This window comes from Drosophila yakuba, chromosome 2R (genome assembly GCF_016746365.2).
Source record: "Drosophila yakuba strain Tai18E2 chromosome 2R, Prin_Dyak_Tai18E2_2.1, whole genome shotgun sequence".
Taxonomy (NCBI): domain Eukaryota; kingdom Metazoa; phylum Arthropoda; class Insecta; order Diptera; family Drosophilidae; genus Drosophila; species Drosophila yakuba.
Genome location: NC_052528.2, coordinates 14,785,834 through 14,808,426, shown reverse-complemented (window position 1 = coordinate 14,808,426; position 22,593 = coordinate 14,785,834). Strand labels below are relative to the sequence as shown.

At 45.8% G+C, this 22,593-nt stretch overlaps 5 protein-coding genes across 7 annotated transcripts; 3 read left to right on the top strand and 2 right to left on the bottom strand.

The window, feature by feature from the left end:
• Window positions 1-58: 58 nt before the first annotated feature.
• On the bottom strand, window positions 59-4,738 carry LOC6530694 (protein O-mannosyl-transferase Tmtc3). Of its 2 annotated transcripts, none has more exons than XM_015197252.3 (4): window positions 4,625-4,738; window positions 2,118-3,367; window positions 1,277-2,058; window positions 59-1,217 (listed from the first exon to the last, which is right to left on the bottom strand). In XM_015197252.3, exons 2-4 carry the CDS (start codon window positions 3,235-3,237, stop codon window positions 333-335), a joined length of 2,787 nt encoding a protein of 928 aa, XP_015052738.1. In that variant the 5' UTR covers window positions 3,238-3,367; window positions 4,625-4,738; the 3' UTR covers window positions 59-332. The 2 variants fall into 2 exon arrangements, with proteins under 2 accessions (XP_015052738.1, XP_002091585.1); XM_002091549.4 differs by lacking the exon at window positions 4,625-4,738 and adding an exon at window positions 3,628-3,794.
• A 64-nt stretch (window positions 4,739-4,802) lies between these two features.
• Window positions 4,803-5,559, top strand: LOC6530693 (protein mago nashi). Its single transcript, XM_002091548.4, has 2 exons — window positions 4,803-5,175; window positions 5,234-5,559. Exons 1-2 carry the CDS (start codon window positions 4,915-4,917, stop codon window positions 5,414-5,416), a joined length of 444 nt encoding a protein of 147 aa, XP_002091584.1. The 5' UTR covers window positions 4,803-4,914; the 3' UTR covers window positions 5,417-5,559.
• A 122-nt stretch (window positions 5,560-5,681) lies between these two features.
• Window positions 5,682-18,740, bottom strand: LOC6530692 (membrane-associated guanylate kinase, WW and PDZ domain-containing protein 1). 2 transcript variants are annotated; one of them, XM_015197251.3, is made up of 6 exons: window positions 18,053-18,740; window positions 14,603-15,628; window positions 8,949-9,126; window positions 6,871-8,887; window positions 6,584-6,809; window positions 5,682-6,527 (listed from the first exon to the last, which is right to left on the bottom strand). In XM_015197251.3, the coding sequence occupies exons 2-6, from the start codon at window positions 15,363-15,365 to the stop codon at window positions 6,088-6,090; spliced, it is 3,624 nt and encodes a 1,207-aa protein (XP_015052737.1). In that variant the 5' UTR covers window positions 15,366-15,628; window positions 18,053-18,740; the 3' UTR covers window positions 5,682-6,087. The 2 variants fall into 2 exon arrangements, with proteins under 2 accessions (XP_015052737.1, XP_002091583.1); XM_002091547.4 differs by having other exon boundaries at window positions 18,350-18,740.
• Window positions 18,741-18,848: 108 nt separating this feature from the next.
• On the top strand, window positions 18,849-19,770 carry LOC6530691 (dynein regulatory complex protein 8). The gene is made up of 4 exons (XM_002091546.3): window positions 18,849-18,987; window positions 19,046-19,283; window positions 19,343-19,553; window positions 19,606-19,770. Exons 1-4 carry the CDS (start codon window positions 18,975-18,977, stop codon window positions 19,711-19,713), a joined length of 570 nt encoding a protein of 189 aa, XP_002091582.1. The 5' UTR covers window positions 18,849-18,974; the 3' UTR covers window positions 19,714-19,770.
• A 348-nt stretch (window positions 19,771-20,118) lies between these two features.
• Window positions 20,119-22,101, top strand: LOC6530690. Its single transcript, XM_002091545.4, is given in 3 exon segments — window positions 20,119-20,670; window positions 20,731-21,052; window positions 21,055-22,101. Coding segments are annotated over 3 exon segments (1,509 nt in total). The 5' UTR covers window positions 20,119-20,410; the 3' UTR covers window positions 21,982-22,101.
• Window positions 22,102-22,593: the final 492 nt, after the last annotated feature.

Genomic DNA, 22,593 nt, shown 5'->3' with positions numbered 1-22,593 from the left:
TTTTTTAGTACACGTCCCAACGTTATTTAAATAAATGCCAGACCGCTAGGCCTTCATATATAAATTACATAATCTATTTACAAAAAGAATATCAGGTTCCACATTGCGACTGTATAAGTGTATAAATATCTTCAAAATGAGTACATGATCAAAGAATTACGTTATTAACTAATAAGTACAACGGAATTGCGTGGAATGCTCCACATCTTCACTTTGTGTTATTTTTATCAGACTCTGTTTGTCTCACAGAATGTGAGAACCTTTCGTTCCACTAACTCAACTTTTGTCTTTTTACATGCTCATAACTGATATTTGATTTATGCTAGCTTCTGCTACGATCGTTTACGCGCCTTATGCGATGCTCGATCCTGGGGCAATTTAAACTCAAGGGGATCATAGTCCTCATACGCGAGCTTTCGCTCTGGCGCCGACTCAGGTAACTTGTTGATTTTCTGCAATCGTGCAAGAACAATCTGCAAATGCCGCCCGATATAGTCCTCGGCTGGTGCCAACCGTTGGGCGTACTGCAAGCATGCAGCTGCCTTTGCCAGCCTCTTACGTTCCACGAATACCACACAGAGGTTGTGCAAGCCCTGAGTGTTGTGCGGATCGTAGTGAAGTATGCTGCGGTAGCACTTTTCGGCCTCGTCCAGATCCTTCATATGATTTATGTAGATGTCGCCCAGCAGGATCAAGCCCTTAACATGCGAAGGGTGATGACGAATCAGTTGATTCAAAAATGGCACTGCATCCAAAGGCCGTTTTGTGTCGGCCAGTAGCAGAGCCAGATTAAAAAGTGCACTACGAAAGTCTGCCTTTAGGTGTATAGCTCTCTTAAAAAACTGCTCAGCCTCATCAAAACTTGACTCGTCCATGGCCAGCATACCAAGGTTGAAGTACACCTTCTCGTTCTGATCATCATTCTCCAAAACTTTGTACAGCCGAGAGCGGGACACCCTGCGGGCTTCCTCGCCGCCCAGTTCCTGCAGCAGAATAGCCGAGTTCAGCAATGCCTGTTCGTGCTCCGGGAACAGTTCGATTGCCTTGTTAAAGTACACCTGTGCCTGCTGGCTCTTGCCCTGCTCGAGGAAAACTACTCCCAGATTATAGTAGATGTCTGCATTTTCATTATCATAAAGCAGTGCCTGCTCGTACACCTCCTGTGCTTGAGCTGTGCGATTCAGCTTCATAAGAATGTCGCCACGATTGATGTAAGCCTGTAAAATACAGTTTTGTAAGTATTGGTATTAGAAAAAAACTAATCTTTAAATCTTACTTGAACATAGTCACTCCTCATGCTGATAGCCTGGCGATAGAGATGGTCAGCCTCCTCCAGACGCGTTTGATTCTTGGCTATGAGATTCGCCAGGTTTATAAACACATTTAAGTGATTAGGAGCTATGCGTGCATGATAACTGACACCCGGCTTAGCTTGTGGAAACAGAGCCTTAGCCTGAACATACGCTTGTTCTGCCTCCGCATACCGCTTGAGATTATTGAACGTGCGACCCACATTAATGTGAGCTCCGATGTCATCGGTCTGAATACGCACGGCCTGCTGGAAATAGAGCAATGCCTCTTCGAACTTTCCTTCGTTTTCCAAAGCGTGTCCCACGTTGTTGTACAGCTTGGCGTTGCGCTGATTTACATGGACGCCAGACATGAACAGGGAGTATTCTGTACGCCAATCTGAATTGCGTTGATGCGTTTTCAGCGCGTGCGTTAGGAGCAGGATAGCGAGAACCGCTTGTGAAAAGCGTTGCCAGCTTACGCTTCCACGACGCTGCAGCTGCTCAAATCCGTAGGCCACCAGTAAGCAGTAACCCATGGATGGCATGTACAAAATGCGCTCTGCCACTACAAATCCCACGGGGAAGAACAGATTAGAGGCGGGAAGAAAGGGCAGCACCATCCAGCCCAGACACATTATAAGAGTCCGAGACAGGGCGAGATTGCGGGTAAAAGAGGCCTTGGCTACCATAGCCCCTAATGCCAGGAAGGTTAGCAATGTGGTTATGTTGCGAGAATCTGTAAATCCCTGTAGCAACGGAACAGTGCCTGAAAAGGAGTTTATCTTATTTTATTGAACTTCTTATACACTTTAGAGTATTACTCACCCATTGTCCAGTCGCAGCAGAGCAGCGATGGGCAGAGTAGCAACCAGCAGTTCAGGTAAATGAGGTAGCCGTAAGTAAGTTGTCTCTCAGGAGTATCCGCTGCAGAGGCTGGATTATCAAAACGCGTAAAGATGGGCAACTGTGAACCCATCACGTACACACGGCCCACCAACAGGGCCACCGTGATGCCAACCAGGAAGATCAAACGTTTCCACAGCGTCGACGAGGACCAGCGTCGAATGCCCGAAGGATTCGACAGCTTTGGCGATTGATGCTCGGCCCGCTCCTCGAATAGGCGCAGCACAAAATGGCACAGGTGCAGTGGCCGTAGTTGATGCACCACGAACAGCTCATAGACCACGCAGATGCCGGCAATGGTGATGCCTTGCTCCTTGCACAGCATGGAGGCTAGTAGGCAACTGCCAAAGCAGCCAAAAAGCGTCAGCCAATTGGTGCGTCGAGGAGATCCCGAGTCGCCAACGGACTTCGCGTAGCTTAGAAAGGCGGCCAGGAAGCAAATGGAAGAGAGCAATTCAGCACGCCCGACGACGCCAGTAACGGCCTCAGTGTGAACCGGGTGCACGGCGAAGAGCAGCGAGGCCACGAAAGCGCATGTGTTGAGTTTGGAGACTGATGATGGGGATGAGGCCGAAATGGCATTACTGCCCGATGCGGCACATTGACGCAGCAGCAACCGGCAGACCCGACGCCACAAAAGGCACACCGACAAGTGCAGCAGCAGGTTGACCAAGTGGTATCCAAATGGCTCCAGTGCATGCAGCAAGTAGTTGAAGCGGAAAGTCAGCACGGTGAGCGGGCGATATGACTTGTGGGACTGCTCTTTGCGCATCGGCGTGCCCCAGAAATCGTTGAGGAAGACATTGATCAGCGGTGTGTGCGGCCGCAGATCCTTGTTGTCCCTAATTGCGCTGATGTCATCGAAGACCAGCCCGCACTGAGTGCTGTTGTAATAGCAGACGATGCAGGCAACGCATATACACAGGAACTCAAGCAGGTTGCGTTGCGGGGAGCTTGTGACCCGTTCCCGCTCCTGCTCGCGTTCCCTCGGCAAAATGGAGGGTGCATACTGATGTGTCTCGGGGTTGAGGTTCGTTGACATGTTGCGTTGTATTGCGTTACGTTTCGCGTTACTTCGTGAAAGGCTTCATGTATCCACAATTGTTCGTTCAGGCGGCGAAAAGTTGCATGTAGGGCTTTACCCAGCCACGGTCGGCAGGTCCCTAGATGGCCTGAAAAAAGGGGGAAATGGAAACACTATTAGTTGGTTAACTGAAAAGCTTATTAAGTATAAAATCCCACCATTTTCAGTATAGACACTTCCTGTTAAAGACAAAGCCCTTAAATGTAGACTACATATTTTTTTATTTTTCAAAGGGGAATCCCCAAAGTAACAAACTTGTGCAGTAATGTATATGTAAGCCCCTTAGCGTCTTTTCCGGATACACACCCCAATCCTCTTACTTTCCGTAGTCCCCCCTCCGCAACTCACCGATTTTCGCCCAATACAAAGTGCTTTTAATGACAAACTTTCTACTGCTTTTTATGACAACTTGAAGTTATACAAAGAAGCAAAAACTGATTGCGGAAAAAATCAATTAATACGCAACAAAGTAACTCCTTCCCGGTTACTGTCCTGGTTACCGACTGCACACACAAAAGCCCGAAGTTAACAAAGTTGTAACCCGGGCGGACCGACAGAGCTCCGGATCCGGACTTTTGGGTACGCACAAGTATACGGACGGAGAGCGTTTCAGAGCGGCGAAGAGCGCGTGAGAGATTTGTTTGCATAAACTGTTGTAAATGTTGCGGGACCTGGAGCATTACTAGGCGGGGCCCATCGGTGGGCAGATGGGCGGATGCCACAATGTTGCACTCAATGCCATCGATTTTCCGGGCGTGCAGTCAAAACAAACCACCACAAGCGAAGTAAGCAAGTTCGTAAAGAGCGAAAAAGGGGCCTAGCAGCTGGAGCTGGAGAGAATTGCATCTCAGCTGAGCGCAACTTTGTTGCACGACCGACATTTCCCGAAGGACGACCGGGCGGGCACGTGCTCCGTTTACCCTTATTCCATTTTCCCGCCAAGAGCGGCACATGCGCGCTCCCGCATCCTTGCACTTTCACTTGCTAGGACGTGCGCTCTCCATTCTCATGGCTCTCGCGCACGGCGAGCGCAAAATTAATGGCCGTGTGTGTTTTTGTAAAATTACTTTGACCGAGATACGGGGCACTGGCGAAGGATAAGGAAATGGGGATGGCTATGGGCGCTGGAGCCGGAGAGCCTGCCGCATGTCCTCTCCCATTTTAGTGACATGGACATGGACGCCATTACAACGGCGATGGCCTCGCACACGCACACAATCACACGGCCGCAAACAAACCCGATTTGCCAACTTTGTTTCAATTTGCCAAAAATTACAATGTTGCGGTGCAAGCTTTGACCACTATTTGGCAGAAGAGTTCTCACACCACCCAGTCGTTCACATACTTGTTGAGGTGGTTCCATGGCCTCGAAACTGAATTACATTTTAATAAAAATCAGAGCCAAATGCGCGACTTGTACGTGGATTATTGTTGTGTTATCGATACGCCGATGGTCTGCTTGCTCTTCCTCTTCCCTGCCAGCCATTCGCAGCGAACACTTATCGATACGCGGCGATAGTTTCATCCCGTGGCTTCCACCACCATCGCGTTGTCGTAAAAGAAAAAACCTGGGAAAGCAGAAACTGGCATTTTCCTGCAAAATTATAATAGTTTCTCAATAAACTATAAGCAATCATGTCCACGGAGGACTTTTATTTACGCTACTACGTCGGACACAAGGGCAAGTTCGGGCACGAGTTCTTGGAGTTCGAGTTCCGGCCGGATGGCAAGCTGCGGTACGCCAACAATTCCAACTACAAGAACGACACCATGATCCGCAAGGAGGCCTTCGTCCACCAGTCCGTGATGGAGGAGCTAAAGCGGATCATCATCGATTCGGAGATCATGCAGGAGGACGATCTTCCCTGGCCGCCACCAGATCGCGTGGGTCGACAGGTGCGTGCTCCCCACTCAGGAGCTAGAGCTCAACTAACTAACCATGTGTCTATTTCAGGAACTGGAGATCGTCATCGGGGACGAGCACATCTCGTTCACAACCTCGAAAACCGGATCATTGGTGGACGTGAACCGATCGAAAGATCCCGAGGGCCTGCGATGCTTCTACTACCTGGTGCAGGATCTTAAGTGCCTGGTCTTCTCACTCATCGGGCTGCATTTCAAGATCAAGCCCATATAAGCCGTATCCTCCACCCCAAATATAGCCTATTTATCGGACACATCGTATTTTGTAATGGAACCTCTACAATACTTGTAATTGTATTAGCTATAACGTAGTACTTTTTGGTACAGTTTGCAGTGAATAAAAAATGATGGAGAATACTTTATTTTGAATGTATTGAATACAGTCTAGTCCAACAAAGACTATGACTGTGCTATAGAAACAAATAGCAGACCCAATAGTGAACCATACAACTTTACAGAATACATTTCAGGCTGACAAGTTGATGTTATCATGTGTAGATATATTTGAAAAATATAATTAAATATCCATTATGTTTAAATAATATACATATTGATATAAAATTTTAAAGTCCTTTACATTTGTACAATTCGTATATGTCTAAAACAGAGTAATCTAAGTGATTAATATCTCACAAACTGGCAAATTTTCTTAACATTTAAGTACAAGCAGTAACTTAGCCTAAGATAATAATCGGTATCTTAAAAAACTGGAATAATATACGCACTCACAAAAGGTTTTGAGACTTGCAATGGGTTTGACTTACATATGCTACTAAATTCAGTCTTTGGGGTTAGTACTCTGCTAACGAAAGTACAAACTAAGGGCCTGCAAACGATCCAACACTATAGAAAGCTCTTATAGAGCCGAATGCGTAGGTCTCAGAGTCATAACTGTGGCTGCTGGTGTAGAGCCAAAGTGGCTGAGATATTGTTACTGGGTCGCTCCAAATAGCTGCCATGTCCCGGCATGGGCATTGACATTGGCATCTCAAGATGTTGGTGGTGGTGGTTCAACTGCGTCTGCTGTAGATGCTGCAACTGCTGCGGCAGTTGCTGCTGGTGGGAGAGTTGTGCCTTTAGGAGACTGGGAGATGCCTGCATGGGAGTGTTGCTGGACACCCCGACGCTACTGCCTCCAGGACTGGGACCACCCTCCTTAAGGGGTACGCCAATAGTGAGGCGCACATGAAGGCCAGACTCCTTGATGAGATTCACTACGTCGCCGTGCGACATGCCAGCTATCTCGATGCGGTTTACTGCCACTATCCGATCGCCCACCTTCAGCTCCCCACAACGATCCGCCGGACTGCCGGGTATTAGTTTCCCTAAAAACGTTGATATGTTAGACAAATAGAAACAAAGCCTAAAGTAAGTGGCATACCTATTGTCGAGCCGTAATAATGGTTCGATGACGATATGATAACAAATCCGAAGCCCTCGTTTTCATGCCGGCTGACAATCACGTCATAAGGATAACGTCGCAGTTGTGTGCTGACTGGAGCCTGCTGCAAAAGCGGAGTGCGACGCCGGCGAAGGATCATGGTAACCTGCCCGCGAAGTGCTGATTCACCCACCAAAGAGACGACTTTGTGGTGAGAGGAATTAAGCTGATAGAATAAAACACGACAATTAGCCATAGTTGAAGTGACTGTGCGTTAGCCAACTTACCACGTTGATGCCATCGATGCTCAGGATTTCATCACCCGTATTAATACGCTGATCCTGATCAGCGGCGCCACCAGGCACTATGTGGCCTACAGTAACCTGAGAGCCCTCCTCGGTACCGCCGACTATGCGGAAGCCGAAACCCAAAGCCTGGCGCTCCAGCGTTACCTCAGTCAATTCGCACTGATCCGCGTCCTCAGAAACGTCGAGCAAGGCTCCGTTTCGCCAGCTTGGCGAATGCTGCATCTGCTGCTGCTGGGGAGGATCCAGGTTGGCAAAGCCCACACGCCTTCGGTCGCTGAGCAGCTCGTTGACGCGTCGCTGGATTCGCTCGTTTTGGAGATGCGCTGTCTGCAGCGGCGAATACTGACCAGTGGTTCCAGACATGGCAGCTTGCTGGGCCTGGACAAAGTATCCAGGACGGTAGCGCTGCGCCTGGCAGTCGTAGCAGTAGCAGGACTCGTGATGAGCCAGCGGTAACGGAAGGGGCTGCATACTGGGCGGCATCCCGTAAATTCCGCCATTAGTGTCTCCCTGAAGCGTCACCTCCGCCAGACGCTCGCTCAGGCGGCTAATCTTGGGATACGGATTCATATAGGGAATGTCGTCTAGCTCCTGCAAACTGCTGTTCGACTTTCCCTGGGTCTGCAGCTGAAGCGGTTTCCTCTCCGCTGCTGCCGCAGCGTCACCCTCGTCGTCCACCTCGTCATTCGGCGTTTGAACTTGAACCCGTGAGCGTCGCGTGTCCACTAGTGGTGTCTTTGGCCGCATGGGAAGCACCTCCTTTACCTGGGTGCTGTAGAGGTCAGCCGTGGGCGTCTTGCTGCGGAACAGGCCGCTGCCCACAAAGTTCTTTCGCAGCTTGGCTACATTACCCACCTGGTTGAGTTGGGCAAGCGTGTTGTTGGCCGGCGGATCCGGCGGTGTTCGCTGAATCTTTACGGCTGTGGGCGTCGTCTGGCTGCACTCCTTAAGAAGCTCTACCACGTAGAAGTGCGGCTTGTTGCGCACATTCATGCCATTGATTTCCAAAAGAACGTCACCCTCCATCAGCTGGGTGCAGCAGTTGCGATCGAGGATCTTCTTTACGATCTGACCACAGGCGGAATCGGCAATGGTGAAGCCAAAACCCATCGAGCCCTTCATAATCGAAAAGGTATAGATCTCAGGTTTCTTCATTAGAATGAAACCGCTGCCGGAACCACTGGCTTTCTTTTCTCCCTCACCGGATAAATCTAGGAAGTTGTAATTGCCGTCCATGTTGAGGCGTCGCTGCTTGTCCGACTCTCTTCCATCCACCGCCATGGTGGTCACTACCTCCGTGTTGGGGTCATTCGGGTCAAAGGGCAGCGGATAACCACGACACACTTCAAGGGCTGCCCTCTCGCCAGGCAGAATCGACTGAAATATATTGACCATGTCGTGATGCGTGTAGCCTAGCACACATGTGTCATTTACATAGACCAGCACATCTCCCGTTTGCAGCTGGCCATCCAGCCAGGCAGGCCCGTTTGGCACAACTGTCTTGATCTGCAGAAACTCCTCCACATCCCCACCAGCGCTCCCATCACTTCCCACAATCGTAAATCCCAGGCCACGTGATGACTTCAGCAGCGTGGTGTTGATACGCTGGCCCTGCAGCTCGGCGGGATTGCGGGTGAACTTATACGGCAGCTTCAGTGGGACATCATCCTCCTCCTGATCGTGTGTATCTGCCGCCTGTGGGGGCATTGATTCCGACAGCGCAGTAGGTGTCTTGGATCGCTGTTCCTGATGCTGTTGTTGCTGTTGCATCTGCTGTTGTTGTTGACTCTGCTCGGCCGCCCGTCGCTTGGCCTCCAGCACTGGGTTCTCGTACTGCGTCCGCCGGTTAACATGGTCGATAAAGTACATTCCATACATGGAGTCCTCGATCTTCTCCCATCCGTAGGGCAACTCGTCCTCGCAGCAATCTTCCAATGACTTCTTCTGGTACTTGGAGAGCCGCGGATCCAGCCAGTGAGAGGTGCCCGTGTTGTGACTGTACGATAATATGAGGTTAATATACATGGAAATATGTTCCTATGATGAATTACTCTTACTCGATGAAGTAAAGTTCGCCGCGTTCGGTGTATGCAGTTTCCCACTTGGGCGGAAGTGGTCCCAGTCCGTCGCCCGGATCATCGTGACTCTCCTGGTTTTGGTGCTGGACATCGCACTCGCTTCCAAGGCTGCTGTCCCCAGTCTCTCCGTTGTAGTAGGTGTTCTGCAACAGGTTCTCTGTGGAATATATGTCACAAATAACTTGATTATTTACTGTACCAACAGTTGTGCAGTTTATGCCAGTTAATCAGTACAAAACCCAATCACCAAACCCAAATCGTTCAATGAACCCCTTTGCAGGTGGCATTTGGTCGAAACGAGTCGCCTAGCTGATGGAGTTGATGCTCAACCAGCCGAAAATAGTTGGTGTGGTCTTTTGAAATTGAAGCACATACACAACGAGCCCCAATCCCTAGTCCGCATCTCCTGCCATCGCCCAATCCCCGCCAGCTCTATTGGGAGTCCGGTGAAGCGTAAAGCGTTTTCGATTGGGGCAAGCCAGAATAATAATTATTATTAGCTGTTGCCAGTTGGCAGACAGGCACTGGTTAGAAGACTGTGACCTACTTTTCTGGCCCACGAGATGGCCACTAAGCACTCACAGTCCCCAATCAAGTCGGATGAGTAATGGGGAAATGTTAATTATGGCCAAGCGAAAGAAGTAAATGAGTGGCCTATGCTTTTAGCCAAGGCCAATATGATTTCGCTTGGCAAGCTGCTAAGAGAAGATCAACAGATAAGCCCTGGCCATGAGTCATGTTTCCTCGAAATCGTTTCAGAACTACCCATTCAAGAAGTGAATATTTTCGAAGTTTTCTTTAAGTAATTAACATTTTAGCTTACCAAAGTTGTATAAACATATGCTGAAATATGCATCGTTTCTCATTAAAAAAAAATAGATGTAAAGTTGACGTTAGACTTTTTTTAGACCATGCGTCGTTAACCCCTTTGGAGGTGCATGCTCCAACCCAGATATATATAAACATATGCACACATCCAGAGATAAAGCCATGCGAATAGGGCTAATCGAATGGCGGGACCCAGCCGAGCATCATTCAAAACGTATTGCGAATCATTTGCATAGCTAGATGAATATTTATGCCAGACACTTCCAACTGGAACATGGAAATAGAGTATCAGAGTACGGAGAATGGTGATGGGGCAGGGCAGGGCAGGTGACACATCTTTAAACGGTAAAAGCGCCATCGCCCCCTGTTTGCATTAAGTCTAAAAGAGTGAGACTCGGACGGAGAGAAGCTTGTTTGGTTAAGTACACTGAGCCAAAAGGTATTCGAACTTAAAGTGACATCTGCATTATTAAAACCATATTATGTAGCAACGTAGCAAAACATTAAGTATGACATTACTAATCGATAAATTTATAAACACTCCTTATAATCTGTAAGATATTTGTGAATAAGGTTTAATCAACCCTTTAATGAATCATTTTCCGTGTGCCTTACATGGGTTTGTGTTGGTCTAGTCTGCAGAATTCATAGAGTGTTGAAGAGCAGATTTCTGATGGGGAAAATCCGGGCTGAACGAAATCGAGGCAGTTTTTCCAGCACGGAAGTTGTTGGCGGCACAGTTTGCCTTGGCCTCCCACCACCCACCACTCACTATCCACCATCCACCACCCACTCCGTTTTCCTTTGCCGCTTCGTTCGCAACTTCACTCGCCTGCATTGTGTAAATATTTGTAGAATGCGAGGCGAGAACGAGAGGGTATTTGATCAGCAGATGTGGCACAGAAATAATGCTTACAGCTGTAGCTGTATATGGAATGTACCAGGGCTTCTCTAGAATCTGAACTAAATGCTGCTTACCTTTCTCCCATTCCATTTCGGACAACCAGTCCGGCTCTACTTGCCGTTTATCTCCTGCTCTTGGACAAATATAAAAGCGAATATATGCCACACGTTGCTCCAAATTTGCTGAACGTTTTTCTTTATCTGCACCTCAACGAAAAGCTATGCAAATATGTTCTTTTCTAATGAATCAGAACAGGGATCGCCAAATGTTTTGATAGCCAACTTTTTCAAGAAGCATTGTTTCAGTGACTTTCCACTGTATATCTTAACAAAAAAAGATCTTCTTTTGTAGAAAAGCCGCAACTTACTGAAATCTATAAAAATTGCTTGCTCGTCCAAAAAGATCGCATATCTTGCAAGCATTGCGAGTGGTGACTCAACTGCTGGGAATGTTGGCCCGAATGGATCTTGAAATTGAAAAGAACGAGTCAAAAAAGAGAAGCAAGGCTTTTGCGCTACACAAAGAATATCCATTACTCATAACAACAGGGATTGCCGTAGTCCGTGTCGATGATGATAATGATTGACATACGATTATTTCCCGAGATTGTGGCTAATTGCACACGAAAAGAGAGATTCGGAGAATCGTTTAGCCCAGATCATATCAAGACAGCTCAATCTGAACCCCGAACGGAACATTAATGCATTAATGCTTCGGTAAATGTCTAAAAATAATTAAAACAAAACACAAACAAGAGCCGCAGAACAGGGAACTCTTGGCCAACATGTGGTACAACAATTGTAGCAGGCACAAACACAAAATCGCCGAGTTACGTGGAGTCGTACAAAAATACGCGCCGCCAGTTCATTGACTTTGACCCAAATGGAAAACAAAAGTCAAACGAAAAGCTACGCACGCGTCTTGCGAGGGCTGCCAGGGTCACGGGGGCGTGGCAGGTCATGGGTGGAGCACAGGGGGGCGTGACGGCAACGGCAACGGCGCGAGCTGCCTAAGTACCACCAGTTATTATTTCGCCGGTTTGAAACGCGTTCGTAGGTACCTTACTACCATTAGCTAATTGCCAATTTTACCCATTGTAATTTTAAAAACATTTAGTTAAATTTAGGTTTCCTCTGATCTGGAAAAGTTTTAGAACCTACAAGCGTTCACTTTTCTCTACACATTTGTAACTGTCGTAAGTAATCCATCACTGATCTAATAAAATTCAAATGGCGAGTGCCGACACTAAAAGTTAATTTATGTACATTTGAAATACCTCATTGTAAGTTGTCTTTTCAGATCGTGTCTTTTGGCACGATCTGTTGGATGAGAAAAGCAGTTCAGAATTCAAGGAAATCGTTTTGTTAACTGAAAAGAACAGAGAAAGTCGTGGCCTTCTACTTTAGCTGTCCGTATTTCTTTTACCCAATCAATCCAGCACTAAGTTATATAAGCAATAAAATCTGTTTTATGTGCTTTATTTCCTTGCAACGTTTATGAAACGGGGCTACCTCGATTTCTGTGTGATACAAAGAACTCTTAATTGGCTAGGTAAGAGCCCCATGTCGCTGCAACTTTAATTTGTATAATTCCCGTGTAACGTCAACATAAATTAGCCAGTAATGAGATGCTTGTTCCGCCTGCTTCTGGCCCGCTAGATTCTGCTGTCCAGTGCAATTTTCCGAGTTACGCAACGAGCCAGCCATGGGATGCCTTCAAGTCGAGCTTCAATTGGCAATTTACCCGCTGTCCGACTTCTCTTGTAGTCCACTCCACTGAATGCTCCATGGCAATTACTTCGCCCGCATCGGAATGCGATGACTCCTGGCAGAAGCACTGCGGTCAAAGACCAGGCCACTCAATTGATGTCATCGAGTCTACCCGACCCACTTGTGTTGGGTTGTGTAAGTCAAGTCAAAGTCTTTGTTCTGGCAGCAGAAGAAAAGGGTTTCCCCCTTGTGTCATCTGTGACGACTCCTTTGCGGACTCCCAGTTCGGCCTGATGATAGCATCTAATTGGCATTGGTGCTTCGTTAACTTGGCTTACATGGCACGCCATAAACTAGGGTTACCCTTCCGCTGTCGCAATCAAGAAATTAATAATCGCAACACATCATGTGCAGGGAACTGGGGACAGGGGACAGTGGGACAGTGGAGCAAGTTCAGCTTCTCCGCACATCTGCTAATTGCCACTGACGTGAGGCGTGAATGATAAGCAAGATACAATGTGCGGCTGCTCCAGGTGGGTGAGTCTGGCGTCTACGACGAGTTCGTTGCCACCACTTGAGGCCATTGAAACTCCTGGGATACCTGGCTCAAAATAACACCCCCTTTGCATTCATCTAATAAAATCTCACCCGCCTCCTCACTAATTGAGTTGCTCAACGCAGTCGGCTGCCCCCCAAAAAAGTGGAGCTCACCACCTAACAATGGGACAGAATAGCAAACGCTTAACAGATGATTCAGTTTGAGATACATACTAACCAGCTAGCTTGCCCAACTTCCGAAAGCGATTTCCCATCTACACCTAGTCGGTGTTGTCCAAAATATACGTCCACTTGAGTGGGTTGTGAGTTTTAAATGGCAGACGATGTGAAACCTGCCGAGTGCTTAAAAACACTTACAAGTTAATATTGGTTGGGACTTTTGCGCTTATAAGGTTATGAAATTCTTAAAATTTGAGGCGGGAGTTATTCAGTTACAGATATGGATATCCCTTGTTTTAAACGTTCAACTAATGGTTTAGTCGAACATTTCAACTTAATAGCCCCAATCACACCTACAAGCTTAATTTGGATCGGATATACTATTAAATTCCCACATCATCTAGACCGGCAATTATGAACCGCCCCCCGCACACACATGAGCCAAGTCAATCGGCGACGAAATCGAGGTCGCCTCACAAATAAACCAGCTTTCTGGGTTTCATTCATGAATGCCGTCTTACGATAATTCATTCGCGAGACAATGCAGCTAGCAGATAGCAGCTAGCCTGGTTTAGATGGCCTGGGCAAGTGGATCGACCAGGTTCATGGGGCTTCAATGGATTGGCAAGTGTAAGAAAGTGATGACAGGTGTGGATTAAATGAAACGAGAGTAGAATAGCCGGTCGTCGCGAAGGTGAAACCGAGTGTATTATTGAAAGTGTAGCACTTAGTCCTCTAAGAACGGGCTAAGAACGAAGACCCACAGGTTAACAAGAAAGTGGGTTTTGGTTTACATGGTATGTGCTACCAATTGTGGCACTTCTTCCCAAGGCACGTGGCTATCCAAACAAAGGGCCAAAACTTCCACCCGCTGTTTTGGGCACTTTTTGTTTATTTTCACTCAACTCCCCGCTGCGAGTAGACTAATTTTGTGGCACTACAAGTGCATTTCGAGTTGAAACGTTGAAACCGAAACCGAAATGTGTAATTGAAACTGAAACGAAACAAAAGTGGAAGTGGGAGTGGGAGTGTGTGTTGGGACGAATTATAGCCATTGGCCATGTGTGGGCGGAAATGAGTCACTTGAGACAAACGCCCTAAATTAGGTTCAAGAGCTGCTCAGCTGCAAATTAATTTTAATATTTTATTGGGCGAAACGAAAATGGAAATTCGATTTGGAGCACCGGCACGGCAAACCACACAAACAGCCATCTACATAATTGATAACATCATGCGACGGTGAATTTGTATTAACAAGCTTACAGATGTGTTTCATGTGTTTTACTTATTTAGACAGTATTAATTAAGTAAAAACACTTTGATCGATTCATTTTTAATGAATGAATGTGCAGAAGTGGTCAATTTACTTTTCATTACTTATTCAGAAGGCACTCCATCAAAAATTCTTGCTCATAGTTAAGTGTAAGATTTTAGTAGGATATAGAGATAACTTTAAGTTCAATTTGTTTCCTTACCCTTGCTCCCCTTCAGAATGCTGTTGGGTGGACCGCCTCGTCCGGTGGCTGCTCCTCCGTTGATTCCATTGCTGCCAATGCCATTGCTTGGCAGTCCGGAGATGAACTGATTATGCACCGACATCTGGCTGTTTAGCGAGGAGGTGCCACTCAACGAGGCGACATCCTCGCGTAAGGCTGAATTCCCAACCGCTGATGCGGATACGGCGGATTTCTTGAGTGCCGGCGGCGGTGGCGGCCGAAGATGGTGGGCACCTGGTGGCGCTACAGCGCCAGACTTGTCCCCGTTCCCAGTTCCATTTCCATGGCCATGTCCATGCCCATGCCCATGCCCGCTCCCGTTACCAACCACATCTGAGCCAACCGAGGACAGTGTCTGGGAAGCGGCTGCTATTTCGCCGGCATCGCCGTCATCGTCCACGTTGTCGCGGCTGCAATTGAATTTTCTGCTGCTTCCGTTGGCAAGGCTAGAATTTAGATTCGAGTTTCCGTTAAATGTTGCAAAACTGGTCGGAGCGGCAACAGGATGTGGATGTGGATGGGAGTGCTGGTGTTGGTGGGAAGCATTCAGAGGCGCCAACTGTTGCGGCTGTTGCTGTTGATAGAAGTGATTGCTGCTGAAATGCTGCTGCTGTTGCTGTTGCTGCTGCTGTTGCTGCAGCATTAGGTAATCGGTGGGAGACTTGGCGGTGGCCACGCCCCTGGCCGCCACACCTGCTCCTCCGCCGGCTGTCGACGTTGTCGTGGCCGTGATTATTGGCATTTTAAGCCGGCTGGCTGTTGCTGCTGTTGTCTTTAGCTGCGATCGCGCTGCTCTCTCATACAGTTGAATTGTTTTCAAGCACCAGCGTTATTTATTTTCCTTCATTGCATTTGAGTTTCGTTATTTAATACTTTGCTGTTGATTGTCTCGGTTTCGCTTTGTTTCGCTTGTCTGCGGGAATGTTTAGATAAACTTTGAACGCTTCTTCATTTTGCCGTTTAAATAATTGGTATGTCATTGAGCTTCCATTCCGGTTCAGGAAGCTGCAAAACAGAACAATCAAAAGAGAAACCATTAATTAGCAGTATGCAAAGTATTATAAACAATTACCATGTGTATGAATAATAGTAAACACCACAATAATCGTAAAGCAACAAAGAACGCTTCATATGGATTTGCAGGGTGCTCATTTTTATTTTTAGATACAAATATTTATTTCATATTTGTTATAAGTTTTCATGAAATGTTTTTCCTTGAAATATTGCATAAATATATTGAAAATTATAGTTTATAAGCAATATTTTTAACAAAAATAGTAAGAGCTCAGTTCTTTAAAGGGTTGAATCTTGAGAGACTAGGAATTGAAATCTCTATTTCTATTTGTTAGTGGAATTTGTATATCCTCGCAATTGAAAATGCAGCGCATGAAAAGCATTGCCACATACTTTGAATACCTAACATTGTTGGGACGACCACCTCGCTCTTCACCTCCCAACCAAGAAACCAAGTCCCAAAGCCAACTATCCAGTTAGACAGCTCCGGGCCAGACAAGCGCATTGTTCAGTGGCTTGGTCCAGACTGCAGTTCCAAGTGGGGCCAATCAGCAGATTGTTCAGTTAGGCTAGTCAGTATCCGTCCATAGCTCCACAAGCCCCACAATCCTCTCCATTGTTGACATTGCAATTTAACGGGGAGCTACTTCGACTTTCCCATGCCAGACGCGTAGTTATAATTATTTTTGTCTGCATTTCATGGCGAAGTTTTTTTTCATAAATTTTCGCCACTTAAAGCCATTTTTTGCAGTCTTCAAGTGCGTTTAAAAAAACCAGCTCGGTTTATTGGGATTCATATAAAAAAACTTTCTTTGTTTAATTTGGTGCTGTTAAACTTGTGAGCCAACTAGTTTAAATACAATTTACATTTTTAGAGCAGATTGAAGCAATTTCTGAACTCTCGCTACTTTTGAATATGCATTTATAGGTGTTTCAAACAAATGCTGGTTTCCCCGAGCGAAATATGAATACGTTGACTCACGCCACACAATTATGAGCGCGGGGAAAAGAATAAGAAAATTAACTGTGCGAAAAAAGGGGCATCAAACACGGCAGCAACATAAAGTTCCTCAAGCGAAAAATTTACTCCAATGAGAAAAATAAAAACAGAAGACGATCGTTGTGTGGGGATGGAGGTGGAATGGAGGTGGCTACAGGGCAGAGGGAGTACTCTGTGAGGCACACAGCGAGCTGCGGGCACCGCCAGCCAAGAATTCCAGAAACGACAAACAAAACAACAGCGCAGAGAAACAAGTTTTTCAGAGCATGCCATCAGATCGCCAGAAAACCGAAAACTAAGAACTGAAAACCGAAAGGCAACCCCCACAACTACACAAAAGAAAAAGTATGGTATCCCTTTCATGGATTACGATTTAGATTGGATTTAGAGAGAAAATATAAGAATTCTTCATGTTTTGTGCTGTAAGTAATGACTTCTACAAGATATTGCCTATTTTCTGTATCCTATAAAAATAGGGAAATATTTCTCTAAAAGTAGTATCTTCTCTTGCTCGTTTTTTTCTCTGTAGGAACACGTAACAGGAACGATCTGCGGGTAGCGATGGTGGTTGCTCCACTTGCCACACGAAGACCCTTCGCAGACCGCAAATGTGTCCAGCCACCTGTCGTTTGGTGAACAGCGAATAAAAAAAATACATTTCCCATTAGAGAAAAGCCGCGAAAGGAGCTGAAAGTAAAGTTAAGCGAAGGAAAGGAAAGGTAGGAAAGAAGAGAAAAGTAAAGGAAAAAGATCGGGCCACTTTCAACAAAGAGGCGGCGCACGACCAGAAAATGCTAGTACCAAAAGGGGAGCGGGGCTATGGAAAATCAAGTGAAAAGCGAATAGTTAGGACCACAATTTCACTCCATGGGGAAAATACATCATCGGCGTTTATGGGCGCCTGAGGTTTACTGCAAAGTGATTTTGTTCGAGTTGTAAGCATATCCAAATTGAACAGCACGTTGTAAAAAGAAGCATCAATGCTTGTTATTTTTCTACATTTAAGTAGGTATTTGATTGCATGGGTATATTACCTGTTATTTACTATCAGTAAAGTCTCAAAGTAGAATTAGATTTTTTCACAAACACTACAATATTAGTTTAGTTTCCTTGCTTGTTGATAAAAGCATGAAAAGTTATTCAGAAACCAGTAAGTTGTAGTTATGCTCGAGGTGAACAATCATCTTCTTTTTCATGCAAATTGATCAGCAATCATGGAAACTAGCTTTCAACAGTCGAGTGCCAGATACATTAGCAAATATTTATCTTTTCACGCACGCCTCGCTAATTGCCATCGATCAGAGATAAACTTTCTATCGGGTAATCAAGTAAAGTGGTCAATGCCATGGGCAGAAATGGGAAAAATGTCAATGAGGGAGATAAATAACATTTTCAGTCACTTTCAAAATTCGCACCTTGTTGGTTTCTGCTGCCGTTTTGGTTTGCTATGTTAATTTATTTGGCTCGAAAACGAGTCAAAAACGAGGGATCGATGATCAGTGTCGAGCATCCAAGTATCGAACACTTTCCATTTTTATGGCGATTTTCGTTGTTTTTCTTTTTTGAAAACACACATACACATACACTTGTCAACACAACAGAGAGATGCGGTGGCACTTGTTAACTGTGGTATTATGGCCAAGTTTTTGAACTTGTTGTGGGCCAAAAACCTCCTGGAAAACCCGTTGGAATCGCCGAACGACGTTACACACCTGCGACGATATGAAAAACGAGTTGCTCGTTTTCCATTTAACGCTGCATTCAATTGCAATTCGATTTTCCCGCAACGCGAACCGAACTCCTCGGAATATCAAAAACAAATGAAAACTGAGGTGGCGCGTTGAGTTGAGTTGGAAAACCTGTTGCTGCCAAACGACGCACACAGATGCAAATGCTCACCGACAACAAACGAATGCACTCTATTGCGTCCTTTAAAGAACACTGGTGAGTCTTCAACTTCACTAGTTTGGTAACACGAAATCTATAGTTAAATGATTGTCTCAACTTTAATTGCAAATTAATGGGAAACTAATTAAAAACACGAAATGAAAAACAAAACAGAAAACAAAATAACGCGACGCTCAACACGGGTGCTTCGCAGGCAGTTATCGACTGACGCCTATTCACCACACTTAGTATGACCACACGCGCGATATCATTTGCTTGGCGCCATTATCGGCTGTCGATTGATATTTTTAAATTCAAAATAAAAACAGCAATCCCTTAGTAATGTTTCAACCGAAAAACACATAAATCAGGAAAAAAAAATAGTATTTAAAAATTATCAGTGTACATAATTAAAAAAATTATTATTAAATTCTAAAGTATATTCTCGCAATGGAAATTGGTGGTAAGAATGAAATAATATGAGCATCGCATATCCGTTTAAAATTACTAACCTTTTATAGTTACCCTAAACAACGAACTTGAGGAAAAGATTTCGGAAGCATTTTGCATTTTTGATACGCATGGCGATAAGTATATTGATTCCCGAAATGTTGGCAACGTCCTCCGATTTTTAGGTTGCGTGCCCACCGAGAAAGAAGTCGAAAATGTCATAAAGGCCACCGATTCAGTTGACTATCCAGGGGAAATCCATTTGGTCAGGTTTATGGAACATGTTTCCAAACTTCTGATGGATCGACAGTTATTTAATCTACTCCACATTACTTTTGTTTAGCAACTCTGACGACTTTTGTCCACAGAATGGAACCGGCATCGTCGGAAAAGCTTCTCCAGGCCTTTGAGTTGCTTGATCCAGAAAACAAAAAGTATCTGACCAAAGAGTATTTTGGCAAATTGATGGCGGAGGACGGAGAACCCTTCAGCGCTGAAGAACTAGATGCTATGTGGCCTGTGGCCATTGATCCCATTACTGGATACATCCCCTACACCTTCTATATAAATCAACTCAAGGTAAGATCGTACTTTTCACTTACTTTAGTTTAATTACATTTTAAATTTCCAGCACAAACCTAAGATCTATGACATTGCGGAGGTTATTAAAGAGGAATTGGCGCAGGCCGAAAAAGAAAAGGGCAAGAAACCGCAACAAACAATGTTGGACCTTAAATAATTCAATTGCAAATAACGCTAAAAATAAATTTATAAATTTGTATATACTTTTAAAAAAGAGAACAAAATTGCGGTTTATTTAAATCTTATCTCAAATACACTGTTTCACTTTTCGATATAAACGGTCACACTGCAGCTCCCAGTTTGAGATGTAATAATCGTTGTACTTAGTAAATAAACAATTTAGATACAGAAATATTATTAGTAAATTATTTATTAAAATGAATGGCCCTCGTTGTACACGTTACAAAACATAAATTAATCACATATAACAGAATATTTACAATATATTTACTATATTATATATACATAGTTACTAAAAGTATATCTAAATGTGTAATCGATAGCCCGATAAGTGCGTCGGCATCCCTGGCCACCCAACTCTTCTAGAAAAACCACGTCAACTTTTCACAGCCATTCGGAAAAGAACACGTCAGCAGAAAGGAAAATCAGTCGGTCGACATTGCAAAGGTGGATGAGAAAATTGCGTGAAACGGAGTCAGAAAAGCCCGAGTCGGAGGCGATGAAGAGATTCAAACCAGCAAAGCGTCCGAGAAGCGCAGTCGAAGTTCATGAGAGGACCTAAAGCAAGCAAAAGTTAAATACGCTTTTACGATGCAAATCTAAGTGGGAAAAACGCTTTTCACAATTGCCCACAGCACACAGCAGCTTATCATTTAGCCCCAAACCAGTTAAACATGGCACCCACAGCAAATGCAGTGCTAATTACCGTGCCGCGGACAGCAATCACATCGAATAATCTGCCCAAACTGCGCCCCGCCCCCCTTACAGCGGCCCTGCTGAAGGCGGCGGCCACGCCCTCCGCCTCGCCTACGCCTTCGAGTTCGGGATACGCATCCTCGTCGAACATGGATGACGATAACATGGCTGCATCCCAACCCAAGGCCAAGAAGCGTCGTCTGGACCATCTAACCTGGGAGGAGAAAGTGCAAAGAAAGTAAGTCCACCTACCTTCTAACGAAATTTGAGTACCTTACTCACTGTTATTATCAAACAGAAAGCTAAAGAACCGAGTGGCCGCCCAGACATCGCGTGACCGCAAGAAGGCACGCATGGAGGAGATGGACTACGAGATCAAGGAGCTCACAGACAAAACGGAAATACTACAGAACAAGTGCGATAGCCTGCAGGCCATCAACGAGTCACTGCTGGCCAAGAACCACAAGCTGGACTCGGAGCTGGAGCTCCTGCGCCAAGAACTCGCCGAACTCAAGCAACAACAGCAGCACAACACCAGATGCATCAGCCAATCCAACGCCAGCGCAGGCGCTGAGGGCTGTGCGTCCACCAACCTTGGATCTGCAGCATCCAAAGCTGACCCTCTGCCGCAGGGTATACAACAGGTGGACACACAGTCGTCAGCGCGTCTGCTGGCGGAGCAGCTGAAGAGCAGCAAGAGCCTGGCCTCACTCTGGAAAGTTGTGGCCCTCTGCCTACTCTACAAGACATGCTTGGGGACGACGAAGAATTCGACGTCAAGCGCCTCGAAGAGCTGGCCGAAAGTCTGCTCGCAGATATCACAGCAGACCTGGAAACAGGCGCTGGAGCGAGCAGCCCAGCTGCTCCCGAAGATGCAGGCAACGCAGAGCGATTGCTTGGACCAATGGTGGGGCCCGCAGCAGAGCGCTTGGAATCCGACGGGCATAGAGCTAATGGCCTGAAGGTTGAGCAGAAACAGGAAACCGAGCACAAGGTCAACCTAAATGTGCAGGTGTTGGAGATAAATGGAAACCCACAGAATCCCACAGCAGCGCCGAGAACAGCCACAATCAGAGCGACAGCGGCCGCCTCTCTACTACAGGCCACACCGGATACGGTGTACGGCACTTACGATGCCAAGACAAACTCGATCACCATCGTGATGGACGGGGATGCGGTGCCGGTGAACGAGGCCGTGGAGGAGATCTACTGTGACGGCGTCAGCGCCGGCGACGACTCAACGGACGTGATCATGAAGTGTCCGCCGCCAGCGACGTCTCCGTCACAGGTCTACCTCAACGTGATGAACGCTACCGACGATTCGGACGACGAATCCTTCGATCCCATCGACCGTTTCCTTCGACCGCGCGTCAAGGCGATCTCCCCGTTGGCCAAATCCCCCGCATTGTCCCTCCACTCGGCCACCTCGGACCACGGATACGAGTCCATACTGGGCTCACCCATGTCCGCGGCTCTCACAATGCCCGCAGATGAGGAGGATTTCCCCTGGGAGAGCAACTTTGACGAGCTTTTTCCCAGTTTGATTTGAGTTTTCTAAGCGAAAACTTTGTTCTGTCTCTCTTGTATTGTTAAGTTTGGCCGGCCGCCGTTTGTTTAAGTGTTTTAGTTGATAGGCTGTACATAAACTCTTTATCGAAGGCTTTATATATATGATACTGTAGTTAAAGCGCTAAGTCTAGCTGTAGGTTTCCATTTATATTTAACAATCTCTAAACATAGGCTTATGATTACTTATATTGTGCTCAAAGAATTTGCGAAAACATTCAAAAAAAAAAATATAATCAAAATATAAACCAAACCAAACAACAACTTATTGGTTTTTGTTTATTCTAGACGAAAGAGAACTTTGAACTGCGTATGATAAATAGTTAATCACGCCACTTCTCTAGCATCACGCCACTTTCTATGACGCAATTTCTGCGTAGACGATGGGACTGTTTTCTAGGTACATAAAGAAATGAGTCATTTATTTCTCATTATATATGTACACATACATTTACATATAGGTATATAAATATGAGTATATTATAAAAAGTGCGTCGTAGGCAACGCTGAGTTAAACTGACTGCAGATAATGCACATAGATGAAATAAAACAACAGCTGAAATAAAATGTATTTTGGGAACTATACATATTAAAA